This window comes from Carica papaya, chromosome 1 (assembly GCF_054855325.1).
Source record: "Carica papaya isolate Zhongbai chromosome 1, ASM5485532v1, whole genome shotgun sequence".
NCBI classification, from domain to species: Eukaryota; Viridiplantae; Streptophyta; class Magnoliopsida; order Brassicales; family Caricaceae; genus Carica; species Carica papaya.
This window is the reverse complement of record NC_142309.1, coordinates 6,864,393-6,878,423: the sequence shown is the minus strand read 5'-3', so window position 1 is coordinate 6,878,423 and position 14,031 is coordinate 6,864,393. Positions and strand designations below refer to the sequence as shown.

The following is a 14,031-nucleotide window of genomic DNA, read 5'->3' as shown; positions in this document are numbered from 1 at the left end:
GCTGATAAGCATCTTCTCTACAACCTTTTGATCACTAAACTTGCTTCACTAAACAATCTAATTTTATTCAAAAGTTCCAGGAGCTTTGAGGCAAACTTCTCCACATTTTCACCATTCGCCATCCTTAGCAGTTCAAACTCTGGCTTAAGAGTCAAGAGTTTGATAGCCTTTACCCTCTCATGGCCTTCAAACTCACCCTTCAACTTGTTCCATGCCTCTTTAGGTGTTTCACATTCATGCTTCAAGTGAAAATAACATTTGATAAGGCTGAATGTATGTTTTCTTGCAACATCCTCTTCTTGTTTCTTCATCCGAGCCAACGATGGATTAGCTGTGAGTTCTGGTGGTTCTGCATCATTCTCTACTACATTAAACTCTGAACTCTCAAATATGCCAAAGTCTTGAGCCGAGATCAATTTTAGCAAGCATTTTTTATAAAAGGGCTCAGTAATAATCAGTTCAACTATAAATGTTAGCCAGCTAGCTTCCAGATATATATAGAAAATTATTCTAAGACAATTTATCATCGTATAAATTTATATCTTAGTTCTCCTAATTCTAATAGAATCAGTTATTAGAATTTTAATATACTTGTATGTATAATGCGTGAGAATCTATTCATATTCCTACACAATGCATGTTCTACGCAAGATTTGCAATTGAATTTTGCCTAGGGTTACTTTCTGTTTGCCTAGGGTTAATTTCTGTTTGTTATGTCATAGGAGGATAGAAATTAAAGAACTTGCAAGTCTGAATTGAAGCAAGAAAACAAATTTATTTATTCTCTTCCAAAGAATTAAGCTCCATCCAATATTCTCATATTCTACAACAGATACTTCCATGATCTCCATGGTGAATAATTCTGTGCTTAGGGAAACAATTAACATTTATTCCACAATGGGGCAGCAGAGAACACTGACCCAAATACTTCCATATAGCTTTTATTCAAGGTGATCATGTGGCCTGATTGACATGAACATTGCAGCATACTGTAGCAGCCGGCGCTCGTTGCTGCTTCCATGTTCCACAACAGGACTTATTGGACCTCTAGTCCTCGTCCTGTACCGACGCCAAGCAAGTTGTATATTTACAGATGCCCATGTTCGCCAGTTGGATGAGTAGTATCTTGCTGTTCGCTTAAGCCTCTCGTTCGCAAATTTGTAGCGGAAGTGATCTGTTATGTACCTAAGATGGTTTGCATCAAGACCAAATGCTTCTATGGCTTCTATACAGACAAATGTTGCAGATGAGGCTGGAAGGCGGTCTATGAATGGGCGGCGAAGGCACCAGGACAGCAGTTCATCACCCAAAAACCCTCCTGGCTCCAGCACACTTGTGGCAATCATCCCTTTGCTAAGGCTTTGGCTACGTCTTATGCGACCTCGGACGATAAACACCATCCTTTGCACGGGATCTCCTTCTCTAATTATCTGTCTCATCATAATAAAGAATCTAATCACCTTTTCAATTCTACTAAATAAGAGAGTCATAAAAAGTTTTGTACCAACTTGCACCTTTTCATCTTTAGAGAAGACAAGTGGCTTAACCCGATCACAAATGTTGTCAAGAATCAGATCATCCAAATTGTGAAACAGAGGTACCTAAAAGAAAAATGGGAATAAGAGTAATCCAAAAGTTAAATAACACCTACTTGTGAAGGTTTTTCAGAAGAGATGATTATATTCCCAAGTTGCTAAAAATAAGTTTAGGCAGGTATACTTTCTGATCCACTGTGGCTTCAGTTTGAATTTGGCATTAATTAGAAGACTCAAGTAATCTAACTAGGCAGCTTTCCCCCTGTCAGCAAATCATTTTAAGTCATCTATCATTTGCAAACTGTCATTTCTTTTACCTTTTTGACAAGGTCAAGGCAAAGGTAGCGCTTAATGGCTCTCCTCAGCCCTTCAGGCAAGTCTTTGATTAGTTCCATCTCATCTTCACCTCCCATGGTTGCCCATCTCTGGCGTTCAAAATGGCGAACTCTCTGCCTCAAACGGGAAGGCAACTGTCTACGCTTCATCCACCATTCCATGTCTCGACATCTCAGCTGCATTCTCCTCTTCTTTGCCATGACAGCATGCAAAAACACCTTCACAGTGTGGAGATCGCATAATTTAGATTCATCATCCAGCATCAATGGAAAAACTATCCTAAAATGAAATAAAACTCACCTGAATGTTACCAATCAATAAAGTGAACAGCAACAAACCACTTAGTACAATGCATATACTGAATATCACTTCTAGCCAGTGACTTGTGGGTTCAAGATCATTGCCAAAGGTGCTGCAAACAAAAGAATTGTATTAAAATTTACTTAAATAACAGATAAGTGTTTCTTTGGGAAATTCCAACCAGAAATTACTATCAGTCTTTGTTAATTTAAAATTGAACACTTCCTTCTTTTCTGATATCATTTATGGCGTAATATACATTTATCTTCTCAAAAAATAGCTAAAATGTCTTTTTCCTTTATCTGATGATGGATCCATTAGTTACAGGTTGAACTGTAAAATGGAGACAAAAATAATTCCGCTACTTCACTTTCTCTGCTTGCAATTAGAAAATTATTAGGTTACATTAAAATGCAACTGCTAGAACGTAGGAGCTTGAAGACTCCAAAACTGACTCTCCTAGCAGTTTTTTCTTTATGGCTGGCTGAATGACAAACATTCTAGAGAGGTGAAGGACAAGCTGTCCCAAAATGATGCAAAAGTTACATCTATGCTTTGCAGCTACTATACTCATTGGCAATTGAGAAGGTCCATCCGAAAAATAAGTTACTTAAAGATTTGAGTTATTAGGACATAAATGTTGCAAGAGATATGCATACTTAATTTTAACGAAAACAAAAAAAAAAAAAAATCTTGTTAGAACTCTAAGAACTCTGATAAATTGTTCTATCATTTACCTGAGGGTCATCAAGCCCCAAAAAATGGGATAAAGGACTTTAACAGCAATTGAATTGCTAGAGACAACAGGAAGAGCCCACTGATAGATCCCATAACGGAATGGTCCATTCACATCTAAGCATAATGGCTTTCTAAATGTTGCAGTTGAGTTACCACCACAAGGATTTCCAACTGTGTCGTCAGGTAACAAGAACTGATAACAAACCTCCTCCGAGCACGACAAAGATAGATTGCACCTTGCAGTCCTTTCACATTGTTGCCTAAGGCACGAGGCTACACGCTGTATTGCAAGGACATACCAGCATCCTCCAGCAACCTGCAGAATGAGTATGTACAGAAAATCCAGCGAAAAGCTCTTATTTTCGGAAGTAGGTATAACAAGATCCCATAAATTTGGTCATATAGGAAGTAAGATAGGCTTACATGAGAGGCAATAAAATAGGCGATGAGATTAAGGCCAAAGCCCCACCAAATTGTGCCGAAGATATAGCCTGTTACTTTTTGCATTCTTCTCATCAAGCAAATGCTGTGATAAACCTTGGGGAGGAACTGGAACAAGAAGATCAACAGGAGAATCGTCATTATCAGCTTAATCTTCTCTTCTCTGATCAATTTTGGCACAACTAACCAGAACACAGCCTGCAAAAGAAGAGAAAGAAGAAAGCATGAGCAAAAACTAGAAATTGGAAGTGACACCCAAGAACACAAGAGGGACACAATGAAAGGCCAAGTTATTTTTGTTTGCTTCTCTCTCTTTCTATGCATGCACTCATGCCCAGTTACAGCTGAAAGTAATAAAAATAGTTACCAGGAAATTGAACAATACCGGCTTCAAATTTCACTTGGGTAAATTTACGCTAAAGCTTTCTAAAGGTGAGTTACTAGTTCTAATCCCATAATGCCATTGCTTGACATACCCATCCACACTTCAAACAAAAACAGAAAGAGGAAATGACAAACACATATTTGATGGGTGGGGTTTTGTGGCACCCACTCCGTATCATTCACCGTTTTCTGGGCATTCCCAAAATTAATTCTGAACTAATGATCCCTTCTTTACTTTTTCCCTTGTTCTATAAATCATTGCCAATTTCTGGAAAACACATCTCATGTAACAGCTAGAGATATATCATCATAATGCATATAGCAAAACAAGAAAAAGCCTAACAAACCAAAAGAGAGAACAAAATGATAGAAAGTTAGGAAACTATTGCATCACTACCCAGTACACTGCATGATTATCAATCCACATATAGAGACAGAAAAGCTAAGTAAGCATTTGTCAACTCAACACGGCTCATTCATCAACCACGTCAATCCACACCAGGCTGCATCTTCATCACCTTCTCATTGAAACATGACGTGGCAGGACATGATTGGACATTCTTTTTCTTAATTATTAACAGCGGTGGTGATTAGTAAAAGGAAAATACTGATACAACTAGAAGTTTCAAGATTTCGAGGATCGCGAACCTGGGGAACCGGGAGGATCACGAAGGCATCGAACCAGAAACCTTTAAGGGACCTGACGTAGTGGGAAGCGATGGCACGTGCGTCCCACACGAGCTTTCCGCACCCCACCACGAGCGATTCTCTTGACACGTACGCCAGCTTGAACTGCAGCCAAAGATGGCAGAGGTGAACGGCGTCAAAGCACGTCCGAAGCACCGTCACGAGGGCCGCCAGCCCTCCGTCCATGTAGAGGCAGGGGGACCCACCTCGCCCGATCGATAGTGCATAGAAGAATAACGGGTCGACGGCCAGAGCCATCCCTCGAGCCAGCAGGAACGCGCGGTTCCACCGTTGCACGCGTTTGCTCCGCGGGTCCAGCACGGTCCCGAATGGTCCCCGGAGCCGGCGACCACCCTGGGTTCGAGCGGGGCTCTTCCGAGTAGAACCAGAGAATCGAGCCTTGATGGGCACTAAGGATGAGCCAGCAGAGGCCTCCCATTCGGGCTGGTTAGCCTGGTCGCAGCTAGTGGAATGGAAAACGGGAACGCCAACCTGGGTGCAGGCGTAGCACTCGATGGAGGTGGAAATGGGATTATCATCGCTGCTGCCATCGTTGTTTTCGCCTCTTTCTTTCTGAATATTTCCGCACTGGAACAGTCCAATCCACCTGCGTAAAGAAACTAATAATAGTTTAATCAAAAGAATAACGATGATAAGAAATAAAATAAAGCAACAATCTTTTTCATTCACATTCAGCTACAAAAACCCATGACCCCAGAAACCTTTTTCTGTTATTTTATTATTCTTGAAACAGAATAAACCCATATATTTTATCTGTTTTACAATCATAGTATGTGAAAACAAAAAAAAAAAAAAAAAAAAAAAAAAAAAAAGGGTAGACCTTGGAAGAGAGAAGTGGAAATTGGGCAGAGACATGGGTAGAAGAGTGGAAGAAGCACCATGGGAGGAAGAAAAGGAAGGTGGTGTATAAGAATGATAGAGATAGAAAGAAGGGTGTTATGAGTTTTGGAGGGATTATAAAAGAAGGATGTGTATGATAAGTGTCACGTTAGGGAGGAAGAGGGAGGTGGGGTTGAAGGTGAGAGATTTTTTGGTAGGCTAGCAGGAAGGAGACGATGAATCCCTGATGAGTTGTTGAGTCCGAATAAGGTCAAGGGAACAGTGCAGTGACCCCTCCATGTGAAAGCCAAGTGAAGAAGAAGCTCAGGACCACACCTCTAACACAATCCTTTCAATGATTTCACCGATTATAATCCTAATTTTGTTCCTTTTTTTTTTTTTTAATATTTTTTTTATTAAGAAAATTAATTTCTCAATCGCACATTTTTATCATTTTTAAATTTACTCTGTGGAGTAACAAAATGTGTCCTTTTAGAATATACAGAATTTCTGAGGATGTCCTCCCAAGTCAAATTGAAATTCCTTGTTATTTATCTGAAATAAATCAATAATTAAATAAAACAGAAAAAATAATAATAATTATGCATTTGGTTTACATAAATAATTATTGTTGTTTATATTATTAATTTAGTTTTGGACAAAACATTTGTCTATCATGTACTTTCCGGTCATATAAATAAGACCTTCAATCCACTAATTTAATTTAATCTTAAATAAATAAAAAATTCTTTCATTAATTCGGGTTTTGTTGAGTTAATCATTTCTATTAACCTTAACGGCTAACTTGTAAGTAGTACTAATGTCTGAGGAGGTCATAATTACGCCACTAATTTAATTACCGACATAATTAATTAAGATATAAATACTCGTCTGATCTTTTTAATTTTATTCATGTAATATGCATAATTATATATTCTCTTTAATGATCCAAAATGAAAACCTTACAACAAACAAACTCTCGAGTGTACGAGAGATCATTAACTGAGATTGAGATGTACACACACACACACACACACACATATATATATATAATATATATATATATATTGTAATTATCGGGTGAATATCTTAACTTTAAAGTATTTCTAATGTTAATTTATTAATTATTAAAAAATAATAAAGTGTTTTTAAAAAACATATATGAGTCAACAGATTTCATGATAAAAATTAATTTTCATTTTTATAATTTTTTGATAAAATTTCTCACTGATTTACTTTTCGCAATAATCATGTATTATAATTTAATTTTAATTTAAACGAAAGGAAACAAAAAAAAAAAAAAAAAAAACTAAAAAAATCCCAAACTCTAAAAATTTGGTCTATATACGGATATCATGATTCTCCATATATATATATATATATATATATATGTACAAACGCGAACATGTGGGCCCTGCATGCCAAACGCAATGCAGATGGGAGGTACTGGTCTTCGAAAGAATGATCTCCTTCTAACTTTTTTTTTTTTTGTAAATGATTATTATTATATATTTGTCTCTGTGTGTATATATATAAATCTATGGGTGAATACAAACTCCTTTTTTTTTTTCCTTTAATGTTAATTACATAAACATGTAGGACTTTTAGAAATAAATTAGATCTGAATTTAAGTCATGTTCATATATATATATATATAGATATGAAAATAAAAATATACATGAATTTATAATAGAAAAAAGTTGTAAGTTCTTTAATAAATTTTTTAAATTAATACGTAATTTTTTAGAGTTCTCACACGCTCTTTATTTTTTATAACAAAATAACATAATAGAAAAAATATGATTCATAAATTTTTATTATTTTTAATTTAATTAATAATATTTTTGATCTCTACGTATAAAAAATTCATATTTTATTTAATGCATTAAAATATTTAATTAAATTGATCGTTATTTATGTACAATAAACTTACATATAAATTCACACATGGTGATCAAAATATAATAAAATCAAATTATTTTGTTCCGAAATAAAAATATCAATGTATTCAAATATTTAGGATAAAAAAAAAATATAAAATTTTATTTTGAATAAATTTTAAAAGAAGAAGAAGAAAGATTGTAATATTAAAATTACCCAACCCGAAAGTGCTAATTTTATTTTGAAAATATTTTTTGAAACCAAGAATTCTTTAAATTATTTTATCTAATTATATACGTCCGCATAAAATTATATTTTTATAACAATTTTGTTCTGTGAAGTTATACTGACTCGTTTAAATTTTATATCAGGTTATTAATAAATAAATATATAAAATTATATTTGCTAAATAAAATAAATTTTGTCAGCGTTTAACTAAACATTCTGTCTGCTCTTCATATATAATATGTAAATAGTAGACTATATACTTGAAAGTAATCAGTTTTTTTAATTATTATATTATTTAATCGTTATATGTGTATATATAATTATCCACACTCTAAATCATAACATTCAAGATATGTTAGGGACTGACAGCTCTTAAAAATCAATCTCTCTTTCATTCATCAAAATTCAAAATAAATTATTCAATTAACAAATATACTTCATTATTTTGTCTGTCACATTCATATCAGCCTCAATAATGCATATATATATGTATATGTGTAAACTGAAATATATTATAACTAAATGAATAGAGGGCATGCATGTCGTGTCATGTACGTACATGCATGTATAATTGTGTCTCTTAAACAAAATTATTCCTGTTAATTCTTAGATGAGAGATTATAACGAGTTCCGTATATAACTAAGATACTAATTATGTGTTCCTATATACATGTATATATATATATATATATATATAAGATTATGTTTAAAGTGCAGTGTCTTTTTCTTTTTATCAGCTCAAACTCATGGAGCAAGTATTACATCCATCTGGGACACGAACGCTGAAAATGCCGGAGGAAGAAGACGTACGTGTACCGCTACAATTAAATAAAAGTGTATAGATATATATGTATACACACACACACAATAAATTAAACTTGCTTGGAACTTTCATGACCCACATGCATGCACCCGCACCCACTCCCACAATAAAATTCGATTTATTGGATTTTAATTTGTATGTACGTAGGGAATTCATAAAAACATATTTACATTAAATATATTTAAATTTAAAATAAAAACGTACATAACAATATTATGTTTGGTAGAAGCGAAATCTATAATATTCCAACAGCTAATTCACCCTAGCCGGCCACTTAATTCCTAATTAAAATATTTAATTAATAAGTGACACGTCAATTTTTGGGTTAAATATACATATTTAGCCGTGCATTATATATATATATATGTATATATAGGTTAATTTTAATAATTTGAGTTTAATCTTGATATATTTATGTATATGCATCTTAATTTATACTGATAGATGAGATGATACTGGGGCAACTTTCAATTTGTCCTACTTTACGGCAAGGGCTAATTGGAAAGTACTTAAAATATATGGACAATCTAAACAGTGGCTTTTTGTTTTGTTTGTTTTTTTTTTTTAATGAAACTGGCTTCATTAATTCATGTATGTTTCCTGCCTCCTGATTATATATACACACACACAAATCCATACATACATATATATATATATATATATATCACTTATAGTACTTGTCCACGTGTTTGAATCAGTTTTTGTAACACCCCGACCTCTAAAATTGATCTAGAATAATTTTTCCAACTTATAGAATATATATATATATAAATAAATTTTATTTTAATTTAATTTTTATTAAAAAAATTTGAAAAAAAATAAATTATAATTGAAATTAAAAATAATTATGAGAAAAAATGGTGAAATTTGAATAAATTTGGTGTTTTTAAAATAAAATTTGAAAACATACGGTGAAATCGCAAAAAGAGAAAATATGATAACGTGGGACGGCCACGTCAGCAACCACGGCGAACCAGAACACGCCGCGTGATGGAGACGCTGACATCGGCTCCACATGGGCAATCCGTGTGCCTGGGCGATCCGACTATTCAGATCGCATCACGCGCGCACAGACGGCTCAGATGCATTTTTTCTTCAGGTGCGATCGAATGATCAGATTTAATTCGATCATGCGCAATCCAATTCATTTCCTGAATAAGAAGGATCCAACTAAGGGGAGATGGTCACGTGTATCCGATGACCCATATCGACTCGGTAAAGGTATTCAAACATCACGTTTTAGGGAACTCTAACCCTAGCCGCACCAATTTTCGTTAGAGAAGAAGAAGAAGGGCGGTCGAAAAAAAAATCGACCGTCGTCAGTGACGCACTGGAGTCGCCAACAAAGCTAAAACATATAATTTTTTCTCGTTCCCGCTCGGAATTCGATCCTGAGTCTCTCCATGCCCATATCGGAATCAAAGGGGCAAGAGGTGAACTAGAAATTGCAGGCAAAAGTCGGTCGAGCCACCGTGGCCAAAACTCAAAATTCTCTCTGATGACCCATTTCTTATTTTCCATTTCGTGTAATTTTTTTACCACCATATTCACCGTATTTTTCTAGCGTAGGTAAGCTAAAGAGGGACCCCAATCGCGAAGGAGAACCGACAAAGCCGTCGCATCTAGAGACCCCCCACTGGTAGGTTTCGGTCTTTTTGTCTTTTTTGGCAAATCGAGGCCTCCTAACTTGTTTTTTCGCAGGTTTACGTGTAAAACTGGCCAAAAACAACATATATCGGTCGAAACCGACCAGGTCGAGGTAAATTGCCACCATGGACGGTAGAGCCAGCGTTGGGGCACAACAGCGCCACTGTGCCAAAACTCTAAAATCGGTCGGGAAGGTTTTAAAATGTTTATTTTGACCTTTCGAGATATATTTAGGTATGTGACGAGTGTTTTAATTTTCGCAAAAAAAAATTCAAAAAATTCGAGGACCACTAGGAAGCGCAATAGAAAGTACGGTAATTTGGACATTGATATAGGATAAGAATCCCTCACTCTTTTTCCTGTTACGTTAAATTGAACCTTAATAATTGATAATACTGTGTTTTATAAAAAGTAGAAAATCCTAAAAATAATTACAGGTCACTAGTGGAGTTGGAACTAGTTAGTTCATATTTGCTCTGGTTTATTGTTTATTTTCTTATGTACTACTTAAAATGTTTACTGTTACGTTGTGTGTATTAAATTGCTAGTTTTAATTATTTTATTGGTTATTTAGTTCACCTAACTGTATAGTCCTCATTTGTTGATTCGTTTTACAATAAATATCTCAAACGTATTTTCTTGATGTACGTATCGCCTATTTACATGACTTACTATTGATTTATAAATATGATATATTTTTGTGCAATTAATAATTGGTTAATAGTGTAAATATATGTATGAAAGACTTACTAGGTACCTCGAAAAATAGTGAACAGATCCGGCACATAAGAAACCCTACTGTGGGTATTACCTCAGTGGAATGGGGCTGAGAAGTCTCATACCGAAAGAGTTTAAAATATATGGTTTACCCTCATACCGGACGAAGTATCGAGACGATGGTGTTCGGCGTCCATTACTGAACGAGATATGGAAACGACTGGTTAATTGACAAATTTGAATAGTAGGTTCACCCGTAGAGGGACATCCCTATGCATTTCCAGAAATACTAATAAGTAAGTAAAAAGGAAAGTTTGTTGTTCTTACTCACTTATATATAAAATCATAAGTCTAAGGTAACACAAACACTTATATAAAACTCACATATTAATAGATTTTGACCTACTATCTAATTCTAATGAATTCAAATTGTCAATGTTAATTAAACTATTATAAAATTATGTCATTTGAAAGGTTTTTCTTCGCAATAAAAAATTATAATTCTATTTAAACAATTTGAAAAGTCTATTAACTTGGGTATTTGTTTAATTTTTTGAGATATAATCTATATTGTTAACATTCTTTTATTTTCAACTAAACTATAGACTCTAATGTAATATATATATATATATATAAACTCATATACATTTAGTTAACTCAATAGTTTAACCCATTTGATTGGAATATAGGAAAGAGAATATACGGAACACAATGTGTTGATTAGTAATGACAAGCTTTGGTTAGAAACAATAGTTACGTATAATGTGGAAATGTATTGATTCAATTAATCCACCACAACACAAATTCTAATCCACTTTTTGGGATACTTCCAAATCTCTCGAATTCTCCAAACTCTGCGCAAAATAAAATAATTTATTCATTTATTGCTGCGTGTTAACACTATCGCTTGTATTAATTAATTTAAAGGGGAAAAGTTAAGAGTATAGAGTATGATAATTGCGTTTTAATTAATTAATTACTTAATTAATTAATTGCGAGAGAGATTAGTGGAACGGTACGAAATGGAGTATTGATGTGTACGGATAAAGAAAGAGACCACTTTCCTTGTCTTTTCCAATTATTTGAGGAACATATATCGTGTGTGTTATATATATATATATATATATAAGTTAAAAGCCTTGGTGACTTGTCGTTTTCTTCCCGTTTTACCCTCAAAAATTTCAGAGAAAATAATAATAAAATTACGAAACATCAACTATCTTCTCCTCCATAATTGGTAAGCTGTTATGAGAGTTTTATAGTATGTACTATGTAATCAATATACATATATATATTGAATTTTTTGAAGGTGGTCTTCGTTATCATGCATGATTTAATCGTTTTTAAAATACATATATATATATATATATGTATATGTATTTTAAATCTTGGACCTTCCTAAATCCCGCATGCCATAGAGAGTATAATGTAATTCTTCCAGCCTTTAGCTGATTTTCAATTATATTTATACATTTACCTTTTAAAGCACTTTTGAATTACGTGTGGTAGGGAAATGCAAAATGGGAGATAGGGACTGTTACTTAAACCTAAATTTGGCTACTTCTCCAACTGAAAAGTAAATATAGAAACACACATATGTATGTATATATACATACCAAAAATGTATATACGTTGTATGCAATTATGACGAGAGAGATGTTTCGTGGGTATCTGTCTTTATAATATATGTGTATCTGTCTTTATAATATATGATTGTATGAATAAGAAAGTTCATATCTATTATATATATATATATATATGTACATGATACGTAAAGTAGATAAATCACCAAGAAAAGGCCATGCGTCAAGTGGGTAGCAATGAAAAATGTGAGCCACATAAATAATTAGGCATTGAGGTGACCTTCCATTTTTCTTATAAGCCATTCTACATCTTCATCATACTCTAACAACTAGGGTTTTGTTTGTTTTCACTAAATATATCTCCAACATCAATTTCGTCAAGTTTAATTTGTATACTAGCTAGCTACCACTACTCCCACATGCTAAGTCTCTATAATATATGATTCACCATACATATTAATCATCACAATTTATTTGTATATACTAAAAGCCCAAGTACATAGTAAAAAGAAAATAAATTATCAAACTAGCATTCAATAATCTTTGAAAAAAGAAGCAAAAAAAAAAATACAAAAGGATTTCGTTATAGTGACAATGTAATACCCATGTCTGAAATTTGGTTCGGAATTAATTTTAAAATTAAAAAAATATATACATATATAAAAATACAATTTTTAAATTTATAAATTTTTATTTAATGTAAAATTTAAAAAAAATAGTTGGCGGATGAAATTGAAAACAATTTAAGAAAAAATGAGTAAAAATTTGGGTTCATGGGGTATTTTTGAAAGAAAAATCGAAAACTAGATGTCAAAACGCAATTAAAAAAAATTATTCCACGTAAAATCACCCAGTCAGCAGTCCCGACGAACCGAAGCGCGCTGCGTGGCAAGGCACGCTGACTCGGTGCCACGCGGAAGGTCACACTAGCAATCCGCGTGCCCGCGATCGGACAGCTCAGATGCGTTCCCGTGCACACGGACGGTTCGGATTCGTTCTATCTTCAGGTGAGATCGGACGGTCGCGATTAAACGCGATAAACGATTCAAATTCATTCCATCTTTAATCGCGATCGTACGATCGAGATCAAATCGCGATGATCGGTCCATATTCATTTCTTCTTTAAACGCGATTGGACGATCGAGATCAAACGTGATGAACGGTACAGATTTAAGAAAAACAGGTATAAATATCTCGCATCCCACCGAACTCAAACCCTAGCCACTAGCCCCCCGTCGGAGAAGAAGAACAAGTCGCCGAAGAAGGGAGCTAATCGCCAAAAAAGATAAAAATTCTCTTATCCGCTCGAAATTTGATTTTGAACACCCTCGTGGCCAAATTGGAGCAAAAGGAACGATAAATAAGCCAAAAATCGAGGGTAAAGGCTGGTGCTGCCGCCGCAGGCAAAACAAAAAATTGCATCTGATGAGTCCCTTCTCGTTTTTTGTTTCGTGTGATTTTTCCACCATTGTATTCACCATTCAATTTTCTACAGGTTGACAAAAGAAAAACGCCTAGCCACGAAGGCGAGCCAGCAGAGTTGTCGCACCAGAAAATTTCACCGCTTGTAAGTTTTTGTTTTTTGACTTTTTTCGGCTAACCAAGGCCTCCTAACGTATTTTCTCAAAGGGATGAGTATAAAATTGGATGAAACAGACCAAAACTGGCCGAAAACGGCCAGTCCAAGCAAACCGCTGCCCATCACTGGAGCACGGTGGTGCCGCCATGTCGGAATTCCAAAATTGGCCGAAAAAGTTTTTTAACACCGATTTTGGATTTTCTTTTTTGGTACTTTTAGGTACATGAAGCGTGTTTTAATCTCCGTAGGAAAATTCTAAAAATCTGGGGATCGCCACTAGGTGCAGCTGAAAGTTCAGTGTTTCGAACACCA

The 14,031-nt window shown here is 34.5% G+C and overlaps 1 protein-coding gene across 1 annotated transcript; it reads right to left on the bottom strand.

Annotated features, from left to right (window-relative positions):
• Positions 1–755: 755 nt before the first annotated feature.
• Positions 756–5,578, bottom strand: DND1 (Cyclic nucleotide-regulated ion channel family protein). The gene is made up of 8 exons (XM_022049536.2): positions 5,263–5,578; positions 4,383–5,028; positions 3,333–3,548; positions 2,909–3,225; positions 2,172–2,283; positions 1,853–2,089; positions 1,515–1,601; positions 756–1,430 (listed from the first exon to the last, which is right to left on the bottom strand). The coding sequence occupies exons 1-8, from the start codon at positions 5,295–5,297 to the stop codon at positions 942–944; spliced, it is 2,139 nt and encodes a 712-aa protein (XP_021905228.1). The 5' UTR covers positions 5,298–5,578; the 3' UTR covers positions 756–941.
• Positions 5,579–14,031: the final 8,453 nt, after the last annotated feature.